The sequence below is a fragment of the Emydura macquarii genome, unplaced genomic scaffold, assembly GCF_026122565.2.
Source record: "Emydura macquarii macquarii isolate MOO-44397 ecotype Brisbane River unplaced genomic scaffold, CSIRO-AGI_Emac_v2 contig_374, whole genome shotgun sequence".
Taxonomy (NCBI): Eukaryota; Metazoa; Chordata; order Testudines; family Chelidae; genus Emydura; species Emydura macquarii.
In genome coordinates, this window is record NW_027130511.1 from 3455941 (window position 1) to 3480556 (window position 24616).

The window sequence follows — 24616 nt, forward strand, 5'->3', positions numbered from 1 at the left end:
GGCGGCTGCTGCCTGTTTTTAAGCCGGGGCGCTGGAGGGTGTTTCTTGGCTCGGAGATGGGGCTTGAGTGGCTGCCACCCAGCTGCGAGCCCAGCTCACAAGATGCAGGAGGCTGCCACCGGGCTCCCACCTGGGAGTTGAGACCCGGCAGGAAGAGGGGGGCTGCTGCCCGCCTCCCCCATAAGCTAGTGGCTGCCACCTGCCTCTCAGCTGGGAACTGGGACCTGGCAGGAAGCGGGCGGCTGCCGCCCACCTCCCTCAAGAGCCGTTTGCTGCAGCCCACCTCCCAGCTGGGAGCTCTGACTGGGCGGGAAGCGGGGGGCTGCCGCCCACCTTCCCCAGAAGCCAGGGGCTGCCACACACCTCCCAGCTGGGACCGGGTGGGAAGTGGGCTGCTGCCACCTGGCTTCCCCAGAAGTCAGCAGCTGCTGCCTGCCTCCCCTTCACTCTATTTTTCCCTGTGTACTCCCTGCCTGTGTCTCACGTACCCCCAGGGGTACACGTACCACAGGTTGAGAAACTATGATATAAAAGGTGGTGCCATCCCCAGACCTTCTTATTGCCCTTTATCAGAGTTGGACACCTTGACTTGTTACTGCAAGTTCTCACTCTACCTTTATGGAGAAATTATCTTCCTTGCTGTAAATAGATAGTAATTGTATTTGTTAGTTAAATTTGTATAGTTCTTTTTATTTTCTTGTTTGTTTTGCAGCATTGGTCCTTTCTTATTCTTGGGGTACTAACATCTGGTACCTGCTTATGCCTCAATCTCCAGTTGTTAAGCCTTGTACCAGTTGCAAAAAATCTGTGCTGGTGTGTGATCCTCTTTTCCAGCTGTTTGTGGTTCCCAGAGGTGACAGAGTTGTAGTCATCCATCAGCACTGAATGGCTTTTTGGGCTAACTCACGCTGACCCTGGGGATCTCTGCTTCTGTTTTGTAACTTCAGCCCTGTGAGAGTCTAAACAGCAAAAGAGATGAAAAATTTTCTTGTCAGCTATCTTTATTTCCTTCTTCCAGAATCTAAGCTGATGGGATGAGGCCTTTTTCACATAGCCTCTTCATGTGTGTGCAATTTGGTAGCTGACTCTCTTTTTACAATTTTTTTTTTTTTTACAAGGACAAGGTATACATATGTCCACAGCTGAGATTCCTGACTAAAGTGATATCAGAATTCCACCGTAATCAAGCCATATACTTATCAGTCTTCCTTCCTAAGCCCTATTCTCAACAGGATATGGAGAGGCTGCAGACCTTGGATGTTAGAAAAGTGTTGGCTTTTTACTTGGATAGGACTAGGTCTTTTAAGTTGTCATCACAGCTATCCATCTCAGCTGTAGATAGGATGAAAAGCCTTTCAATCTCAATGCAGAGCATTTCGTCCTGCATATACTTGTGTTATGATATTGCCAATGTACTTCCTTTAGCCAGGGTGGAAATGGTGGTGTATTCTACATGATCTCAGGCAGCTTCTGTAGTTTTTTTGGCTCAAGTATCCATGGAGACTGCATGCACTACATGTGAGTCACCTGAAGTGGAATAGACAAATGCAATCACTCAAAAAGAAAAAACAGTTACTAACCTGTTCTGTAATTGCTGTTCTTTGAGATGTGTTTCACATGTCCATTCCATGACTCATCTTTCTCCCCTTCTATATCAGAGTCTGTCCAGTAAGAAGGAACTAAGGGGGATCAGAGTGGCACCACCCTTTTTAACATTGTATAGCAGCGTGAGGCAGCAGAGCGCGCTTGTGCTGCCCTGGTGGGTACCATTAAGAGAGAAATCTCCGACATTGGTGCACTGGAAGTAGAATGGATGTGAGCAACACATCTCAAAGAACAACAATTATAGAACAAGAGTAGTAAACATTTTTTTCCATGAAATTATCCACAACAGAAAGGCAAGTAACAAAATACAGAAAATCTGATTACATTGATTTTTTCTGAATTAAATGTTTTTCATTTTCCCAAATAGAATTGATAGATTTAATGTTTGCACTGTCCAGGTTTTATTTTATTAAAATATTTTATAAAGTTTCTTGATCATGGAAGTAAGGGACTCATAGTTCTCACCAATATTATGAAGCATAATGTGAGATGGTCCTATGCAAGTGGTCTTGATACAGCTTTAGCTGTCTGCCTGAATTCTGTTCTGCTGCATCCCCTGCTGTTCCAGTTTTAGGCTACACCAGTGTTTCTCAATTTTATTTCCCCCCCCCCGGAACCCTTGCCCAGCCATGCCAGGCCCTCCGCCGAAAAGTCCAAACTATCTACCCCTTTTCGGCGGTGCAGTGAAGGCAGCTTTCGGCGGTGGGCTATCTGAGCCGTTTTCGGCGCCGCGATCAGCTGTTTGGCGGTGCGCTAACAGCTGTTCGGTGGCCCCATCAGCTGTTCGGCGGCGGGATAGCAGCTGATCGGCGGCTCACTGACAGCTGTTCGGCGGCGCGCGATTTTGGTTTATTTCGGCGGCGCGGTTCCACTTTTTTGCAGAACCCTTCAACTTGTCCCGCGGAACCCCAGGGTTCCACAGAACACTATTTCAGAAACACTGGGCTACACAGTGTATATCTACACTGCAGTTAAATGCCGGTGGCTGCCCATGTCAGCTGACTTGGGCTCAGGCTGCGAGACTATAGAACTGCAGTGTAGACATCCAAGTTCGGGCTGGAACCCAGGCTCTGGGACCCTCCCTCCTTGCTAGGTTCCAGAGCTCAAGCTCCAACCTGAGCTCAGATGTCTACACTGCAGTATTACAGCCCCACTGCCCGACCCCTGCGAGCCTGACTCAGATGACACAGGCCAGCTGCTGGTGTTTAATAACAGTGTAGACATATCCACAGAGTTCTGCCAAGGAGAGAACCACACATACAATTTTGAAGCTGATTTGCCATTTATTACACTGGTCTCCCATAAAACTAATGTTACAAATGGTGTCACTTTTCAATAAGAAGTAAAGTATCTACTGTAGGCTTGTAAATGCTAATTTAATTTTAAAACTTTTTTCAGATGCAGTTCAGAGATTAAATACAAGCACAGGTCACTTTGTTTCAAAGCACAGTTATATTCTTGATACTGGGTCAATGTTGCAGTACATTACTGCACTCTTCTTTCTTCTGTGAATAGGTAGTTTTAAATATGACTTATGTGAATACAAGTTGTTTGGTCATTAACTAGTTCCTAGTAGACATAGTACAGAGGTTTCGTGATGTGAATGTTTAAATGTCATTGCTGGGTTCTATAGCAAGAGTTGAAGATTAGAGTCAGTGCATGTTGAGAGAATGTTGTGGAGAGAACAATTAGTCCTGCAGATCTTCGTTACTGATCATTATCTTGTTATGGTGACATTCAAAAAACTAGTTTTCTATTCTCTGAAAAAATGTTAGGGAGCTATAAGCTTTTTTTCAGAAGTTTCTTATGGACTACTCTGTCTCAAAGACTCTGAAGAGAGACAAGGGGGTGAGGTAATATCTTTTATTGGACCAAATTCTGTGGATGAAAGAGACCAACTTTCTTGCTTACACAGAGCTCTTCTCATCAACAGAAGTTGGTCCAAATAAAAGATATTACCTCACCCGCCTTGTCTCTCTAGTATCCTGGGACCAACACAGCTACAACAACACTGTGTTGAAGACACTGTTTTAGTTTCTATCAATTTACACTTCAGTAACAAAAGATCACTCATCCTAAGTTCTGAGTGCCCTTGACAGTCTTTAAAAATGTATGTAATAAACTCCCTTAACTGCTTCAAAGCACAATACACCAGCCATAACAAAAAGATAGAAAACATAATCCTCCACCAAACACCCACCGTGGTTTTGTCCCACTAACCAGGCTCTCACTGGTCTATCAGTCTTCATGAGCCAGGAAGAAAAGATGAGCCTTAAAGTGCTCCCTGAAATATAATTAACTTTGGCTGTTAAGAACCAAAGGAGGAAAGGAATTCTCAAGGTCTGAGGATGTTACAGAGAATGTTGTGCCAGTGCAGTGTTACCAACAGAGCTCCAGCTGAGGGTCCCCTGCTGTGTGCAAACATATCAGTATCTCATGGGGAGAAAGGTGGTCTCTGAGGTAAGTAAAGCCCTAAATGGTCTGGGACCTAATTAACATAACCAGGAAACCAGGAGGTAGCCAGTGCAGCTCCAGTATCAGAGGTGTCATGCTCACAACAAAACAAAACAAAAACAGTGCTTGAAGAAACCATGTTTAACAGACATTGCCAAATTTTATAGCAGCTTCAGTTTCTGAATGGACATAAGATTAAACCATAAACCGACTTCGTGGATTCTTTGTGGTTGTGTGTAACTTTTTCCTCCTCAAAGAATCTGGTTGTTTTCTCTTTTGGTGTGTCTGAATGATATGGAATGGAAATGTATTTATCTTCCTGTTCTTCTGTTTCTCTGTTGAACTGGCATTGTAAATCTGGAAATCCATCCCCCACTCCCCTGCCCACAACAGTTTAATGTTTAGTTTGTGCATGTGTACTATCAGGGATTCATGTGCATTCGGACGGTTTTAACATTTTATCACTATTCTTTTGTAAGTTCATCAAGTTTTTTCTGAACATTCCAGAGTTCTTTTTTCAAACATAATTGTCAATCTTCCGCTTCTGAAGTCTTTTATAACACTCTCTTCCAGTTTATTCATTTTGGCTTCCAGTTTCCTCTTCTCATCATTTCCTTTAAATGGATTCTTCATCATGCAAGTATATTCCAACCAATGCTGTTGGTATACCATGAGAGATATTTCTCTTCTTGTTCTTAACCCAGAACACTGTATCTTCAAAGAGATATTTCATTGCACAGATGGTGATTGAATTTATCTTGAACAGTGCCAAGTACGTTGTGAAGACTTTAAGTTAATATTATGTTCTAATGGCAAAATTGTAAATAGAATACTTTGTTCCTCATTTTCATGACATAAAAGTTAATCTCATATATTAAGATTCACAAAAAGTTAAAAGGGAAAAAATAGCATCCCACAGGAAATTACTTAGGATTTTCTATAGTCTTTATCCCATTATGCAATTAAAATGATGCTAAAATCTTTGGCTTACAAGTCTCAAGTCTTATTGTTTCATGCCAGTAGATTTCAAATCTTGTTATGGCAAGGTTTGTTTGGACTGCAAATTTTAATGACAGGCATAGCTCTGTTTGCCACATGGACATAATTAAAAGAGAGAAAGAAAGAAAATATGAGAACTCCAAATTGACTTTTACCAACCCAAAAGATTTCCCAGGGGAAAAAAGTTCATTTTATCCTTACTGCTGTGTTTGGATCAAATCTGACCAGCTGTTCAGGATTGCTAATCCTTTTACAATGTTAAAAAAATATCAGTGTGTCAAGTGTCCTTTTTTGTGTACAGGACATTCACTCCACTACGAGATCACAATCTAGTATTCACTGTGATCAGGAGCTGTTTGTAACTCTTGTTAGACAAATTTTACCACAGTCTAGACAAACCTGTAGAAATGAAGGGAAAAAAAAATCCACTAGCAAAAAGGAAGGAAGAAGAATAAATGAACTATTGACCCCCAACAAGTACATGAAAGCCAAGGACTTTGGGCTTTTTTCCTATGGGCTGTGAGTGTACTACTTGTCTCTTTCACACAGTTCTGTACAGAGAAAACAGCATGTAAAAGCAATGAGCAAATGTTACCACAAAAGTATTCGTCTGGAATCAATTTTAGGTAATCTTTTCCATCCTGCATTAGCTTCTACTAAACATTTTGAACATTGCTCAATATGTGATAATTACAAATCTGAAGTCTCCATTTTGAGGGAGGCTAGTAAATATTATAGAATTTCCTACGTCTTAATTCAGACTCACACACACATCTTTATAGACATATAAATAAGCTTTTAAAAATTGCATATTGTCATTATTGATTTGTGGAGTTCATGGAAGAGCTCTCGATTTTCCATGTAGCACTTCTCTTTGCTGTCTTTTGCTTGAATATGTGACAGCTTTAGCTCTGAGTTCCCATTTCTAAAGCTGATTCTTAACTTCTCATTGTGGACGATTCTTCCTTCAGCTCATGTGTCCAATAGATGTCTCTTTGTTAATGTTTATTAATGTTTATTAAATACAGGTTTAGGAACGTAAGAAGGGAAATCTAGATTATTTCTAGACTGCTGCATTCAGTCATTCTCCTTGTTAGGCTGTCATTTTACTTTATAAAATAATACTTTTTAAAAATGTTTCAAACCATTAATAAATCTCTTGAATTCTAGACAAAAATTAACATAGGAAAATGTATTTATTTGAAGTATTTATTAAATAAAAAGCCTTTCTCTTTGGACAAATAATTTGTTTTTTTGTCCTTCTCAGTGGTGGTATTGATACTTAATGAGTCACAATAGAGTTCTTGGGGTCAAATTGAACCTAGGGGACATATGGCTCTAGCTCTGAAGAATTTACAATCTAAAAAGACATATGGCTGTCAGCAGGCAAGTACCAGGCAAAGCATAAGGGGGTTTCATCACACAGCAGTGCAGCTGTTTTAATTTTACTTTACATAATCCCATTTCTGTGGGTGATAGAATAATACCAGTAGGCTTTATGGAAGAAGTGCATTTTGAGCAGAGATTTGAATGAGGTGGGTTTACTGACGTGCCACCTAGGAAAATAATGGAGATCTATTTCTCTAGCCTAATATATCCATTTTCCCTCTCAGCATAGTATCTGTGTGCCTGAGTTCTGGGCATAAGAGACAGCATGGAAGAAGTAACGGATATGTCAGTGAGAGAGACCTAAAGGAAGTGGTTAGCTGTGAGCTATAGGAGAGTGAGGGGCAGGTGGTAGGTAGAAATGAGAGCAGAGATGTAGTCTAGAGCAGAGCTGCACAGTGCCTTGAAAGTGGGGACGATAGCTTAAACATGATATTGAAGGAAAAAGAAGAGTCAGTGGAGGGTTTGGAAAGGAAGCAAGAGAGGTGACATATTCTGAGTGGGTTTACAAAAGACTTTCATGGATTTTGGATAGACTATACAGAGGCGAATTGGGGTGGTGAGAAGTGGGGAAGGTTGAAGTAATCTAGTCTGGAAGAGAAATGACCAGAGAAAAGTTACTGCCATTCACTAGCAGAATATAAAGTTTATTTGAGATGTGAATCTTTAGTTTAGAAATTGCTGTGCAACAGAAACAAGTGGGTATAAATGAGAAAAAAATAATGGTTTTTTTGATAAATAGATTTAAAGTATTTATGAAAACTGCAGCTGAGGCCTCAAATAATGCAATAAAAATGAATAAATCTATACATTTATCTTAAATTTGCATTTAGCTTTGAAGTGTGAATGCATATTTCCAATAGATTCTTGCCAGTATAAGTGCCATTCTTGCTTTTCACTAGTAATTCTTCTTTGGACATACAATACCACCAAGCTGTGCCTCAGCAAAATGGGGATATACATCAAACAGGTAACAAAGAACACTTTTTTTCTTTGTAGATACTCATTAAATTAAAGTATGGCAAAAATAGCTGGAGTCCAGGTACTGTACTGGCTAGTACACTGTAGGATTCCCCACATAGCCTTTCCAGTTTGCATCAGTCTTGATTTGCGTTCTGCCTTCTATTCCAGATGTGGGTCTTTCTTGATCAGAGGTTGTTGCTGTTGATTCAATTTGTGGACTTTTTGTGTGTGTGGGCAATCATCTGTACCACCAAATAGACTTTCACTTGCAACTTGAAGCAGAATTTCAAGCCAAGCTTTCAGAAGCAAAAAGCTACTGGTGTAGGGAAAATAGGATGTTGTTTTAAGTAATTAAAATATAAGATGAGTTCAGAAATTATTTTTAATTATTCCATCTTTTTCCTCTGCATAGGTTACTTTGCGTTGAAGTTTTGAGAGATAAACCAGTTCATTGCATCTTTTATAAATGTATTAAAAAATTAAGCAAGCTTTTCTAAACAAGCTTTTCTAAAACAAATATGAATTTGAAATATGTCACTAGCTAATTTATAGTTTTCCTAACCTAATGTACAAAGATCCAAATCAAATCAAGGTTATAATCAAAATATAATCAGTAAGGCAATGGTTCAATTTATCTGGCTCATCAATTATTACAATAAGTAATTAAATAAATTAATATGAACTAGTTAAGGAAAACAGTTGTCTTAACACTGTACAGGAAGGTTAAAGGGAGAAGCTGTTCCCTTTGATTTAAGCCATTTAGTTAAGAGTCTCTTGAAGACAGATGCTATTCCTTGCCTTGGTTTTAAGGAAGTACAGCTCTTGAAATGATTTCCTGGTAACTTTTTTCTGTTGTCTGCTTTCTTTCATTAAAGTTTTGCTGTTCACAAAAATCACATCAAGCTTTTCTTTATCTAGTCTATTTCCCCATCTTTCTGGCAGCCCGACACAGATAGAAAATCATTTGCAGAGTCCTAGGCTTATACTGATTTTGGAATGACACTAGTTTAATACAGAAATCTGTTATTTTTTAGATAAGACTTAGGGTTTTAATGTCTACCTTGGGGAACAGTTAGTGGCTCTCGCTCTCTCTCACTCACAGAGAGAGAGACACATATGCACAGAGGAATGAATTGAGCATCCTTGAATTCCTCTACAAAGGGATTTTCACACCTTCTTCAAAGTCTTTAGCTCTTGTGATTGGTTTTAATTTGGAACTAGGTTGCTATTCATTGGTATTTCTATTGATAATAAGATGAACTTGAATCCTTTTGCATGGAAGAAGGAGTCTGATCTTTTCTCTCAGTTGAAGATTTCAGGCTTGAGCTGATGGTGAGAGCCTTTCACTTCTCCTTCTTTGGATGTCTGGTCTCAGGAAGAGAGCAAGATATGACTTCAGGTGTCATTAGTATTGTGAGAGAGCTCCCACCTTCTGCATGATTAGGGTCTTTTGTAGGACTCAGTGTCCCCTTATGCTGCCTAAGAGGACACCCTGATTTCTTCAAAGGCCAAATAGGTGTTACAGCCTGGTAGTCATAATTTGACAAGAGCCAATGCCCTGGCATCTTGATCTTGAAGACACATAAAAGATTTCAGGTTAGTGCATATGTATCTTGCAACAATTCATTGAAAACCACAAACAGATGGCTCTCAAAAACAGGCTACAAGAAAGTGCCAAGTGGTAAGGAGTTGGTAGGCAAACTTCTGCTTAGACTCAAGACATAAAAGTCTTAATTGTTTAAATATAATTAATGACTAGTGAGTATTTACATAGCCTCTCATTCTCAAACATCCTTTTGACAATTTGTTAATTGTGACACTGGGAAAGTAACATTAGAGCAAGTAAGTAATCTTACCCTAATAACTTTTGTCTACAAGTCAGAAAGCTGCTTCTAACATCTCTTTAATGCATTAAGCTTTTGGCCAATCAAAGTTAATCAGCTCTACCTCCAAATATGGCCTATGTTTCCTAAAATGGTGTATAAATCTCTGGGTTTTTTTACTTCCTCTCAAACAAACTAAGTAGTTTTGATAATTTTTACCCCCTTACCTGTTGTAATTGTTGATTATACTTTTCTTTTGAATTTGGATTTCCTTGTATTGCACTGAAATATGTGAAATGAGATTGTGTCCCACTGCTGCCCACCGTTTTCACAAAAATTAAATGTGTGTCTCATACTAATGTTTCATTGTATAAATATCAAAGTAAATTTAAAAACGTGTGCAGTTTAACATAGGTCCATGGTCTGATTCTGCTCCATTGAAATCAGCAATGAAGTTCCCATTGATTTCATTTGGAAAAGAATTGGGCTCCTATTTTAAAAAAATCAATCTCCTAGAAAAGTTTGACTTGAACTGGATTTCATAGTGTGCTGTTTTACAGGCTAAAATGTTATTGTTATAGCCCATCATGTTCTCTAATAATTATTTTCTTATGAGCAAATCAAAAATTGCACCCTATGCATTTATTGCTATTATGTGAACTGTATGACAGGGTAATCTTGGGTTTTTTAATTATAACACTGAAATTGGGTTTAAGGAAAAATAATTCTGCCTTCTTTTAATAATATTTAAGCTCTCATAGACTCTTCCATCAGTATAAGCTTGTGCTCTGAGCTAAGCTCCCATGTGACTGGGGGGTGGGGAGGACACTTCTCAAGTAGAAGTTGCCAGTTGCAATCATACCTGGACAATTAAGCATAAAATGCTGTTTTAAGTGATTTTATTTCTTTGGTATCAACAGACTTTGGGTTTGATTCACTGCCTGGGTTCTTCTGGCTTTCAGGGTAGAAAGTTCACTGTGAATGTTGGGGATTTCAGCTGTGACAGCCATTGAAAAAACCCGACTCCCCAAAAAACAATATAAAACCAAAAAACCCACCTTGTTATACTGGGAGGTGGGAGCTGGCTTATGCTGCTGAGAGAGTGGATGAGAATTAAGGAGGAGGCAAGGCAAGGTACCTAGAAGATGTACTGGTTCAGCACACTTCCAGGAGCAGCTTGGAATCTTAGCTATAAATTAAAGTTGCCCCTTTTTATTGGAACCTTGGGGATGACTGTGTTGCCACCTGTTCTGCTGGTTGAACTTCCACTTTGGCACAACTTCCCCTTGTGAGTACAGAGAATGCAAATTGCACTCCTGGCACCTACAAGTTTGACTCAAACCTACATGCATACTAATTTTACTTAAAAATCAATATAAACAAGAACACTAATAGTATGTAGTACTTAATGCAGGTGTATTTTCTACAGAAAACAATTAGATTATGCAATCTGTAGCCATAGAGTTTACATTCAATCTTTTGGGTAAAAATTGTGCAAACATCTCTTCCTTCTATTTCATCATCATGCCTAAAACCTAATCTGGAGAGGCCAGGACTGCCTTCAAGGGATAATGGAGTTGTTGCGTTTTCATGCCCATTGAGTCCTTGGCCTCTGGTGGGACAGCCAACATAGTACCAACTGTAAAGATTAGGCTTTTTGTGATGCTGACAAACCGCTTGTACTGGACTCAGATTACCAACTCACTGCACACTGGCCATTGAACAGTCATTGGATAGCTCTTGGTTACTACATACCTTGACCGGATTTGAACTAGTAACTTTGAAAAGATCCATGGCAACTGCAATTCTTGTTGGGTTTTTACTGCATTCAATTTTGAATTCAAATTATATTGTTACTAAATAAAATATTGGATGCTGTGAGGTTCAGAGGTTTAATTCTGGCTTTAAATAACACAAGACACTATTTACAAATCCTCTTGACTCATTTTATCATCCCTCCTTTATCTTTAGTATTGTCACCAGTCCACATACTATGAGCATCAGCGTCGATAGAGAAAACTCATCTTGGCTTTTTGAAAGTAGAGATAAAAGGTCTTGACAGAGCTGAGAGATGAAGAATTAAGTAATAAAGGACATAGAGCAGGGGTGGGCAAACTTTTTGGCTTGAGGGCCACATCTGGGTATAGAAATTGTATGGCGGGCCATGTGGTGGGAGGGAGCAGGGGAAAGAAGCGGGGCCAGGATGGGAGAGCAGCCTCTGCGCTTCTGCCAGGTCCAGCTGGAGGGCCTGATGAAAGGCTCAGGCGGGCCATATGCAGCCCACGAGCCGTAGTTTACCCACCCCTGACATAGAGCATAAGCAAATCATCCATGGAAGAGCAATCATATATAGCAATCAAATATTTAGATATATTATTTGTTATACAGTACAGTTAAAATGCACATGGGTAATCTCAATATAATTTCTCTCTTTAGTTTTTAGTGTTTTACAAGGAAGTTTGTACATAATTGTACATAAACTATTAACCTGCCAAATTAAGTACTGTGCACAACTTGATTAAACCCTGTGCTAATAATCTACCTCCTTTTTTATTGTAAAAAAGTAAGACTGTTGTTTCCACTGTATGTTATTACTGTGTGCTGCATCTTCATGCAGCTGTGTCAAGTGTATTTGGTCAAGTAATGAGTGATTTTTCTTTAGTGAGCAAAAAGTTTCCACATCCGACTTTTGCTCCAGATAATGTGGTTTCATAGCTTGTCTTGCAAGGTTAAAGTTCCCTAGATTTAAAAGATAGGCAGGGAAGCTAACTTGAGTTGCTGGAATGGTCTAACTTCAACGTTTTCCTGAAGTTTGCAAGTATCAATCTGTCAGATAAAAGGAAGATTTTCATAATGTTGAATTTATTTTATGAATTTAAGAGAGATCCTTAATTCTACCATAATGCAGTTTGGTTTGTTTTTTATTTCTTGCTAATATTTTGTAGAAGACTTTTAAGCCAAAACTTTGATACTTGGGCTTTCTCCTGTTAATCATGGGTAAAGACTAATAAATAGCATAATAAATTAATAATGTACCTTGAAAACTAAAAGTTTGCTTCTTCACCTGTGACTGCGGTACCAAAGTATCTATTTTTCAGGGAGGCATAATTCACAGAGTCTAACATTGGTTTAATGGGCTGAAACATCTGTCCCTGCTTGCTGGTGGTGATCCTGCTGGGAAATTGTTAAATGGTTTCTGGTTACACCTTGAGGCAGTTGCTTATCCCAACTAGATATAAGGGTATGCAAGTGGCTTTCCAGAGGAAGAAGACTAATGCAGTGGGCTGAGAAGCTAAGCCTGGAGAGAAGGTTTGGGTTAGATTTTGTTTCATGTAGAGTTCCTTATGAATACAGCGAAAGACCAAGAAGTGTATAAATTGTGACCACCTGTGGTTGTGTGGATTACCTCACTGTCTTAATCTTGCAGTACATCCTTTCCCACCCACCTTATCTTTTAAATTGTCTCTAAATTGTCTTAATTAAGTTGCATATCAAAGGGACTCAGAGGGCCGACCTGGGAAGAGCCAATTGCAGGATCACACCTTAGTTAACAGACCCCATACCTCACTATCAGTGCTTTGATTATTATTGTTTTTGGTCTTATTCCAGCAAAGAGAGAGAGAGTCTGTTCAAAATTTTATGCCTTTGATGAGAACTTTGATGAGACTCGGCACATGCAGGTCCCTTTGCTGGATTGGGGCTTATTTTATTAATTTTGGACCATTCTTTCTTTGGTATTTGAAATCCTGTCTACTCCATATTGGGTGGGGGGGTCGGGGGAAGTATATTTAAACCTGGTCTAATTTTTTTAAGTAATATCTTTTAATTATCTATTTTATATTATCTATCTCTCCGCTCCCACCAGACAAGAATCAGTGAATCCAATTTGCATAAGTAATTGTGACATCGCCAAACCATTGACTTTAAGGCTGCTCCCTCAGACTTTTCAAAAGGGTTTTTCCCTGGATTTCCTGCTTTTTGTGGGCTTTGGGGAATTGGACTGGTGGTGAGGCACTGGAGCCCAGTGACCTATGCTGTGTGTCCTGCTGGGTCCTGGTGCAGGACAGCTAGAAGGACAAGAAGAAGAACGGAAGATTTAGAATGCCCTCTCAATTATTTTATCGCTTCCTTTTTTTTCTTTTTAATGGAACCAATATAACTTGCTCTAATTTTAATAAGACTATTATGTTGTTTTGCTTAAAAATAAGATGATAGCATTTTTACAGCCATTATGACATCTATTTTATCAGCACTGAGTATTTGAAAAGGAAGAATACTATCTATCCTTTATACAGTAATGTTGTGATAAATATCCTGCTGCACATATGTAATAGCCTCTTACATTTTAGTAGCATCATTTATCCAGAAGGAACACACAGTGGTATTCAGTTTCTTCCATAAAATACAGGAATTATTTCATCCAGCACTGAAATGCAGCCTACCCATGGAGAAACACATGGCAGCTGTTTAACGGTGCACAGCATCACTGTATCATAATTTATTGCAATAAGTATAAAGTACTGTATCTAGTTGATACTTAAGGAGAAATTAAGTTGGTAAAATATAATTATCTGAATTACAATCTAGCAAGGGCACCAAAGCTAACATTTCAACTCCCCCTCCTGCCCTCTAGCCCCCCCACCAAAAGCCATAGAATCTATTTAATCATAGAATCATAGAGTTGGAAGGGACCTCAGGTGGTCATCTAGTCCAACCCCCTGCTCAAAGCAGGACTAACCAGGACTAACCTTAGCTAAATAATCCCAGCCAGGGCTTTTTCAAGCCGCATCTTAAAAACCTCCAAAGATGGAGATTCCACCACCTCCCTAGGTAACCCATTCCAGTGCTTCACCACCCTCCTCATGAAAAACTTTTTCCTAATGTCCAACCTAGACCTCCCCCACTGCAATGTGAGACCGTTGCTCCTTGTTCTGTCATCTGCCACCACTGAGAACAGCCTAGCTCCATCCTCCCTGGAACCCCCTTTCAGGTAGTTAAAGGCTGCTATCAAATCCCCCCTCATTCTTCTCTTCTGCAGACTAAATAAGGCTAGTTCCCTCAGCCTCTCCTCATAAGTCTTGAACTCCAGCCCCCTAATCATTTTTTAATGACCATGCATGGTTTGATTGTTGGATTAGTTGATTACATAGCTAATGTGCATAGGGTGTTTCAAAGGTGGAAAGTATTAATATAAGTGCTAAATATTATTTCAAATGTCATCTGGAAAGACTGTGACTTCAACAGCTGCACAGTATATCCTGACACCATACTCAACTGGGACATTGATTCAGTACAGGTAAGAGTCTCAGTTTCTGAATCACCAACAACATTTACTGCAGCAGCTGGTTCCTCTCCTCCCCCACCACTGGAGTTCTCGGAAAGCCTGCAGAAGGAGGAGAGTGATTTATGAATGGTAATACTCTTGATATTGACAATTATAAATCCAGATAAAACGATGCAATTAACGTTGTTGGTATTTGTGTATTGGGTTCTCTATACTCTGCATTTGGATTAAACCAAATATTGCAAGAACACTACAGCTAACATTAACTGACATCAGAATACATCTTCAGAAATGGGGTGGTGTACAAAACATACTTTTTCTTCCAACTCCAACCTGGAAATACATAAAGTAAAGCACCTTGTTTCTTTTTCTTTAGTGAAAACCATTATCTTCTATAGTTCTTCAAGAAATATTTATTCATTTTCTACCTTTTCTCCCTCTCAGTGTGATTTCAGTGTAAAAACATATGATATATACTTAAATAGCTTAAATGTTTTTGGAGGTGAGAATGAGATCATAGAGAGAAATCTCTGAACAACTTTGTCCTTTTCTTTTTCCTTTCATACAATTCCCAGTTAACCATGACTACTTCCCTCCCCTTTAGGCCTGAAGATATTAGAAGGTGGGGGGTTGCAGTCAAATAAACAAATAAAAGGAAATATAAAGCAAATTTTTTAATTAAGGGAGTCATTTATTTAAACAGGTTGGGTTTTTTGGAATGTAGTGTGATGTTTCATCCTCAGTCTATATAGAGGATACTAAAACTAGAAAGGTAAATAGTGCAACCCTATTACCTGCATTAGTAGTAACATAGATTGTAACAGTACCTTCAAAATTCCTATACTGGTAGTGTGTAATATACAAAAACTAGTAACTCTGCATAGTGAAATCCTTGTGATGTTTTTGATGTAACGTTGCTGCTGTTTAGTTAACTTGGGTATTTCTCTAATTATTAAAAAAATCAGGCTTCTCTGCAGGACATCTGTCAAATTTGTTAGCTCATCTTAATTTCATAAAACTTGTATGTTTCGGAATGGCACATTTAAAAAGTATAATGTGTAGTATAAATACATGAGTAGAGATTCATCATATGCATAGTACATACTAGTACTGTGTATATGTGGATATTTTGTTTAGAGGTTGCCTGAGATTTCAGGAGTCCTTGTTTAAAAATAATCTGTGAACAACTGCAGTCCCTTCCTTTCATGGGTTTGAATGAAGTTGAATTGGCAGTAGCTGGTATTTTTCTGGATTGGATGCAAGAAAACACCAATTTGTTGGTCACAATAATTTGCCACCCTCTGCATGCCCCCTTGACTTGGGAGGTTTAGTGAACTCTATGTGCATACAAGTGCATATTGAAAGGCCGATTTCTTATGTTTTTTTAACGGAAATGTGGATTAGCCTGATAAAATATTTCCTTCCCTATTTTTCCTTTTGATTTGGTTAAATTATTCCAAATGTTCCATCTAATATGGTGATAACCTACCAAGGACATAGGTCATTAATTGCAAGCTGCCGTGTGTGTGTATGGGGGGGATGAAATAATGAGAGCTCTATAGGACAATGCCCTCTTCCATTCTGGAACCACAATCTAAAAAAAGATTTATGTTAATTTAAGAGTAAATCTCTTTTTATTATTCCTTCCTTCTTTTGCCCCAGGATAAACAGATAAGGAGTGAAGAAGATCATCTGAGGAGGATGGAGGAGGCCAGATTACAGTTTAGGGATCAGCTGCGTTGTCTAGAGACGGAACAAGAATCCATTCTCACTATGATAGGAAGTGAAATTGATGCAGCTTGTGAAATCTTTTCCAGGGACTCTGTGGAGAAATTCAAAGTAAGTATTAGTTTTCAATCTGCCTTATATTTTTAGTTAGTTACCTAATGGGTTACCATAATGGAATTTTTATGCATGGCTGCTTGTATTCACATACTTGCTACAGATAGTTTGTTGAGTAAAAGATTTCAAAAGCTGACACAATTTTTAAAAATATGGTATTAAGCATATTATGGAATTGTGGAGTGAAGCATGTTGCCATGTATCTTATCAAGAGATAACAGGGGCCCTCTCCTGTGCATCTCCAGAATTTATCTTTTTCAGTTGCCAGTGTTTTTCTTTGTAAATAATGGTTTCCAAATATTGTTGGCTCATGTGAAATGACCTCCTGGTCCGGCTGCATCACATTGGCTCGGAGGGGAAAATAATATAGTTTGCCACTGTACATTAACTTTTCTTACAATTTTGCTTGGAAATGATGTTCAAATCTTAAAATTATGGGTCATATCAGTAATCCTTTCATATTGTGTCCTGTCTCTCTCATATGACAAAGTGGCTAAGAGAGAAAGTGTTATATATTTAAATCCCCAGCATATTTATTAATAGACTTCAGCGTGCTACTTTATCAAATAATGAAAAAAATAATCTTTATAAAAAATCTAGTTTTTCAAAAAACATTAAGAAACTGCTTAAAGTATTCCTTAGACAGATTCAAAATGATTATTTTAAAATTTCTTTTTGCATTTAATAAGATGGTAGCACAACAGAAAATTTTTCTAATGTTCTTTCTTGTGCTTTCTTACTGAAGTAATCCAATGTTTTAAATTTGACGCAGTCATCATATATTTTCTAATATTACAAAAAATGGAGATAATTATACATAATATGCTTTATACTTGAAACACACATTCTTTTATCTCTTAACACAGCATGTTTTTTGAAGAGTTTGAATGTTGTTGTTGCCGTAGTATGCTTAAAAAAAAAAAAAAAAAAAAAAGGAAAATAGACTGTTTTTCAACATGGAAATATCTCTAAACATTTGGACATTCAGACCCTGGAGTAATGAACTGAGTATGACATCCTGGAACAGACACATCAAACTGTTTAAATGTTTTACAACATAATAAAGTTCAAATTTCCTAATCTTCCTCATTTTATGCACTTCCAAATTCTGATTTTTAAAGTCTACTGGGCAGCACAGAGGGAATTAATCCTTTAATTTACACCCATTCTAGAAATTATAGTTAACTTAGAATTGAAAAATAATGCCAAAGTCTGGGGAGGTTTTGTTTTCATTGTAAAAGAAAAATTTGCATGCCATTTTCTCCTGACTCATTGAGTTTCATCAAACCCCTTCAGTTGTATGCTGTTGGCAAGCTTAAAACAAATTTGAGCCTCTTGACCTTTGATCTAGACCACGAAGAGGGCATCATTTTTCTTATAGCAAAATAATTTTTTGCTGTCAGCCCATGTTGGTACTGGGTAGAGATGTTGTGTGGAGTCAGTGCAGTTGGCCCTGGGAGAAGTAGCAAAAATGTGGCTTTCATTGGACTTCCCTCTCCCCAGCACTATTTCCTCTCCTCAGTTCTGCCACGGGCTCTGGAAAGGTTTAACTAAAGTCCTTTTCTTCTAGGAATATCACTGTAATCTAGTTGTCTTGTGGGGACTTAAGGGGAAAATAATGGTTGTATTGGAGGAAGCTAGAGAATCTCTAGTGTTCATCCACTGAATTCTCCCAAAAGCAAAAATCTGACCAGGTTTGTTAGTTGTCCCAAAGCAAATTCTAGATAAACTGTTGGGATTTATTTTGTTCAACCAGTCTTTTTCTGCCACATGAACTCCCCCTGAAACCTTTCCCTCCAAAAAACCCCCCAAGTATTTTGACTCTCTCAATATGCAAACAAGTACAAGAGAGACTATTTGTGGTCCTTTCATTTTGACATAGGTAGTAGAGCCCATTTAAATAAATAGTGTTAAAGGAATAGACTTCTTACAAAAAAATGACTTGACTTGCACCAGAGAAGCCCTATATAGGTATATAGTAAAACCTCTTTGAATACCATATAAAAGTATCTCAGTCCAACAAGTACTGTAAATTAAACAATAAATAAAGTCATATTGCTTTGAGATGGAAAAGGGCAGGATATATCAGCCATGATATAGGTCTTATCTCTACAAAAGAGGATGTGTCAGATGTTAAATGGACATTGAACGTAACTAGACTTCCATTAAAAGTACAGATCTGTGCAACACAGATTCTTTTCTGTCTACTTATTTAAAAAAAACTAATGATAATCCACTAAAAGGAATAGACCTGCTTAATAAAAACATAGACATTAGGTCTAATATTACCTTTTTAACAAGTTTTAACTTTACGTAGTTTAGTTGGATTTAGAAGGGATTGATGGAAGAGCAGCGTGGCAGACCACCTGATGTATGATTTGTTAATGAAATACCCAGTACAGATTTATCTTCTGTCTTCATTTGTAATTTTATTATCTTAATGTACAAGTAGGCATATATAAGAACTTGTAATCATCAATCTCAGATACGTGAAGTAAATGTGGTATCTTCTTAATAGTTGGAATAGAAGATACCATCATTACAGTGGAATAGCAAATGTTGAGTTTTTATTGATGGTGGTGTCTGTACATTTATCATGATAAAGCAAGAAATGTGTAATTTAATAGAGCAGTCAAAAATCTCATGTCCTATTCCAGAAGAAAAGCCAAATTGCTAACAATGAAATCACATCTGTGCTACACTGTGTGATGCTCTACAGTCTGGAGGGAATGAGGTTGGATGCTTCTGAAGCTAGCCTTTTTAAAAAACAAAAAAACCCAAGCTTTTTAATATGTGATTCAGATCAACAATTGTAAATTGCATTGCACTGCAAGTTAAGCATAATTTTCAGAAAGGGGCACCTAAGAATACACATCTTGATGCATTGTTGTTGATACAGTACAATTATAACCTAATAATAAAATATGTAAGCGTTTTGAGGAAGTTCTAATCATATAGTGTTGTATTGATCATAGGGATAAAGAAAGGGGGAAAAACAGAATTAATATATACCAAGTAACTGCTGACCTGAGTTCCATTTTAAACAAGAATTATATTGATGACACTTCATTGCTTTACCCTTTAAAAGTGACTAATATAAAGTTAAACATCTCTTTAAAATATTTAGGAATAAACCTTCTAGCACTGGCCTTTAGTAATGAGTTTTTGAACTAGTGTGCTCATTTTTTTCAGTAAACAAGAAAAAAAATCTCCTTTGTGTCTAAATTGTTGTTGTTTTTTTACAGGCAATATCACTTACAGCTGGGTTACAGAATGACCCTCATCTCTGGTTAGCAGAAACAAAGGTAACCTAAGCTCTTATTGGATATTACTGGGTAAGATAACACTTAACAGTTGGTTTTGGTCACTAAAAAGTGGTATTTGAAAATTGTGGTTAAAAAGGGGTGGAGAAAAAAAAATTAAAAACCTGTAACATTTCTCTGATAGGTGTATTGATATTTTCAGCTTGGTGACTGGTCTTTCTAGGCAATTGATGGTAGTTACATTTTTCAGCTGAAGGTCTTTGACTATCTCTTGCTGGGGAGCAATAGGTGCTTTCCAGTGTGAAGAAGTGTCTACAAATCCATTTTTGCAGTATAGAGTACACCGTATTTCTGAAGGGTATCAGATGTTAGCCTGTTTATTGACCCTTTTATTGGCAGTTATGTTACTTAGCATCAACAAGTGGCAGATCTTTGCAGAGCCAAATGTATAGCATTTCTCCCTTAATTGTGCTCACTAAATGTGAGCACTCCCAAATTCGGAGCACCCAGCTAAACAAATGCATTTGTGGGTGAAATGGAGAAACTCTCCTGAAAAGATGACCCTTAGTTCTACTTTGAGTGATTGCTCATATCCATTCCAATATAGGTGAGTGCGCGCCACCGTGTACTGGTTCCTGGAACTTTTTCCCCCTTAGCAGACCCCGTAGGGTCGGCTCAGGCGCCCCCTGGAGTACCGCGCTCATGCCGCGGTACGTAGGGCACCTCCGACCCTGCGGGCCCTAAGTTCCTTCTTTCCGCCCGTGACGGTTACTGGAACGTCTTGCCTCTTGCCTTACAAGCAAATAGCTTTCCCCTTTGAACTGTTCTTTATAGTTAAACATTTAGAGTTAATTAGTTGTTAAGTAGTATAGTTAGCATTAGATTAGATAAGAAACCCTTAGGGGCTTACTGCTGGTCCATGCCCGGCACAACAGGATTCAAGTCCTGCACCGCTTGCGGAAAACCCGTCCCCATGAGTGACCCTCACGACCGCTGCCTCCACTGTTTGGGAGAGCAGCACCATAAGGACAAGTGCAGGATTTGCAAAGCCTTCAAGCCGCGCATGCAAAAAGAACGAGACGATAGCCAGGCACTGCCTGCAGCTGTTGGGACACATGGCGGCATGAACGTACGTGGTGAGGCTGGCTCCCCTCAAAGTCAGGCCTCTCCAGGCGTGGTTAGCCTCGGTGTATGCACCAGCCTGCCATTCCTTAAACACGGTTCACCCACAGTCCTGACCTCCCTGAACTGGTGGAGGATCCCTGGGGAAGTACTGAGGGGGGTCCCGTTCCGGGATCTGGCACCATCTATTACCCTAATCATGGACGTTTCGGATGTTGGGTGGGGGGCCCACATCAGCACTGACCTGAGCACCCAGGGGCTCTGGTCGGAGGAGGAAAAGAGCCTCCATATCAATGTCCGGGAGCTCAGGGCAGTACAGCTGGCCTGCAAAGTATTCCTCAGGTTCCTGAGGGGCAGGATGGTGCAGGTCCTCACGGATAACACAGCAGCCATGTTCTATATGTACAGGCAGGGGGAGGCGTGCTCCTCGGCCCTTTGCCAAGAGGCCATTCGACTTTGGGACTTTGCGGTGAGGCACGACTTCCATATATCTGCCTCTCACCTCCCGGGGGGTCAGGAACGACAAGCCGGACTGACTCAGTAGGTCGTTTCTACCCTGACACGACTGGTCGCTACACCCAGAGGTGATAACTTTTATTTTCCACAAGTGGGGGGTTCCCCAACTGGACCTGTTTGCGTCATCCTGGAACAGGAAGTGCCCGAGGTTCTGCTCGCTCTGGGGTCGCGAACTGGGCTCCATCTCCGACGCGTTCCTTATAGACTGGATGGGGACCCTCATGTATGCGTTTCCCCCCATTCCGCTCCTTCCCAAGGTCCTCTTGAAAATCAAGAGGGACAGAGCGGACGTGATACTGATCGCCCCAGCATGGCCGAGACAGCATTGGTTCAGTATGCTGCTGAACCTGTCCATCGCCCCGCCCGTGGAGCTCCCGAGGCATTACGACCTGCTCTCCCAGGACCAGGGTCGCTTGCTGCATCCGGACCTAAACTCGCTCCACCTGACGGCCTGGAGACTCTGTGGCTGACGGAGGGAGAGAGAGCCTGTTTGGTGCAGGTCCAACAGATTCTGCTGGGCAGCAGAAAACCTTCCACTCAAGTTGTGTACCGGGCCAAGTGGAAACGGGTTTACCTGTTGGGCAGAGTCCCGGGGCATCCCACCTAGCAGCTCGCCTATACAGGGTTTAGCACTGGCATCCCTGAGGGTGCACCTGGCGGCCGTCTCGGCCTTCCGCCAGGCGATGGAGGGACGGTCGTTGTTTTCCCATCCCATGTTGATGAGCTTCCTCAAAGGGGTGGAGAGGCTATACCTGCAGGTCCGTGACCCGGTGCCTCTCTGGGATTTGAACCTGGTCCTCGCCAGACTAACGGGGACCCCCTTTCGAGCCCATGGCTACATGCCCACTGCTTGTCCTCTCATGGAAGGTAGCCTTCCTGGTGGCCATTACATCAGCTAGGAGGGTCTCCGAGATAAGAACTTTGACCTCGGAGCCTCCATACCTTCTTTTATAAGGATAAAGTGCGGTTGAGATCCCATCCAGCTTTCCTGCCCAAGGTAGTCTCCCAGTTCCACTATAATCAAGATATCTTCCTCCCCGTGTTTTTCCCAAAACTGCACGGGTCGGAGGAGGAGCGGAGATGGCGTTCGCTGGACATGAGACGGGCCCTGGCCTACTACATTGAGAGGACGTTCTGGAAGTCTACGCAGCTGTTCATGGTGGTGGCAGATCGGATGAAGGGCTCACCTGTCTCCACCCAGCGCATCTCTGCCTGGATCACCACCTGCATCAGGTGCTGCTGCGAGATTCCAGGGGCTGTTTTGGCGCACTCAACCAGAGCCTAGGCCTCGTCCGCGGTCTTCCTGGAAAGGGTGCCCCTGCAGGACATCTGCAAAGCTGCCATCTGGTCATCGGTACACACCTTCACGTCCCACTACGCCATCGTGCAGCAGGCGAGAGAAGACGCGGGATTTGGACGTGCCATGCTGAGGACAGCTCACCGGTAACTCCTACCCAACTCCAAGGTATGGTTATTTAATCACCTATGTTGGAATGTATATGAGCAATCACTCAAAGTAGAAAACAGGGTTACTTACCAGTAACTGTTGTTCTTCGAGATGTGTTGCTCATATCCATTCCACACCCACCCTCCATCCCCGCTGTCGGAGTTGGCAGAAAGAAGGGACTGGCGGCCCGCAAGGTCGGCGGCACCCTATGTACTGCGGCATGAGCGCAGTACTCCAGGGGGCACCTGAGCCAACCCTATGGGGTTTGTAAGGGGGAAAAAAGTTCCAGGAACCAGTGCATAGTGGTGCGCACTCACCTGTTTTGGAATGGATATGAGCAACACATCTCGAAGAACAACAGTTATTGGTAAGTAACCCTGTTTTCTGGATTGCTTTTTCTCTTTTATCAATACCTTTTCATAGAATCATAGAATCATAGAATATTAGAGTTGGAAGGGACCTCAGGAGGTCATCTAGTCCAACCCCCTGCTCAAAGCAGGACTAACCTCTGCTATATCATCCCAACCAGGGCTTTGTCAAGCCGCAGCTTAAAAACCTCTAAGGATGGAGATTCCACCACCTCCCTAGGTAACCCATTCCAGTGCTTCACCACCCTCCTAGTAAAAAACTTTTTCCTAATGTCCAACCTAGACCTCCCTCCCTGCAACTTGAGACCGTTGCTCCTTGTTCTGTCATCTGCCACCACCGAGAACAGCCTAGCCCCATCCTCCCTGGAACCCCCTTTCAGGTAGTTAAAGGCCGCTATCAAATCCCCCTCACTCTTCTCTTTTGCAGACTAAACAAGCCCAGTTCCCTCAGCCTCTCCTCATAAGTCCTGTGCTCCAGCCCCCTAATCATTTTTGTTGCCCTCCGCTGGACTCTCTCCAACTTGTCCACATCCTTTTTGTATTGGGGGGCCCAAAACTGGACACAATATTCTAAATGCGGCCTCACCAATGCCGAATAGAGGGGAATAATCACTTCCCGTGACCTGCTAGCAATGCCCCTCCTAATGCAGCCCAATATGCCATTGGCCTTCTTGACAACCAGGGCACCCTGCTGACTCATATCCAGCTTTTTATCCACTGTTACCCCCAGGTCCTTTTCTGCAGAGCTGCTGCCCAGCTCGTCGGTCCCCAGTCTATAGCTGTGCATGGGATTCTTTCTTCCTAAGTGGAGGACTCTGCACTTTTCTTTGTTGAACCTCATTAGATTTCTTTTGGCCCAATCCTCCAGTTTGTTTAGGTCACTCTGTATCCTGTCCCTACCTTGCAAGGTATCTACCACTCCCCCCAGCTTAGTGTCGTCCGCAAACTTGCTGAGGGTGCAATCTACCCCATCCTCCAGATCATTAATAAAGATGTTGAACAAAACCGGCCCCAGGACCGACCCCTGGGGAACTCCGCTTGTGACCGGTTGCCAGCTAGACATGGAGCCATTGATCACTACTCGTTGAGCCCTATGCTCTAGCCAGTTCACTATCCATTTTATAGTCCATTCATCCAACCCATACTTCTTTAACTTGCTGATAAGAATACTGTGAGAAACCGTATCAAAAGCTTTGCTAAAGTCAAGGTATATCACCTTGAGTAAAACAAGGTAAGTTTATAGTCCAAAGGTATGCTTCCATCTGCAGGGTTATAAGAGAAGGCAAGGAATGTTTTGATGTAAGGCAGTTTTGTTTTATATTTAAAGGCTTTTAGACTGGATTCTTGAAAAATGTGCTATTTTCTCTCGACCCCTCTTCTAAAGCCCATGAGCCTTATAATGTGAGTCCACACATGATTGGAAACCTCTTATGAGCCTGGCAACCCTGCCATGTGAGCAACTCTAAGCTTTCATTTCTGTGCCTCAGCTTAATTGTTCAAAGAGATGACTGGTAACTTCTAACCCTTGCTTTTTACTTTGCAAG

At 40.7% G+C, this 24616-nt stretch overlaps 1 protein-coding gene across 4 annotated transcripts in view; it reads left to right on the forward strand.

Annotated features, from left to right (window-relative positions):
• CEP128 (centrosomal protein 128) overlaps nucleotides 1–24616 on the forward strand; it is a 400917-nt gene that overhangs the window by 122471 nt on the left and 253830 nt on the right. For all 4 annotated transcript variants that reach the window (XR_010917028.1, XR_010917026.1, XM_067532353.1 and 1 more), the window contains exons 16-17: nucleotides 16177–16353; nucleotides 19602–19661. Coding sequence is in view for 2 of the 4 variants with exons in the window: in XM_067532353.1 (XP_067388454.1) it covers nucleotides 16177–16353; nucleotides 19602–19661 (237 nt within the window). In the remaining 2 variants the exon portion in view is untranslated. The remainder of the gene's footprint in view (nucleotides 1–16176; nucleotides 16354–19601; nucleotides 19662–24616) is intronic.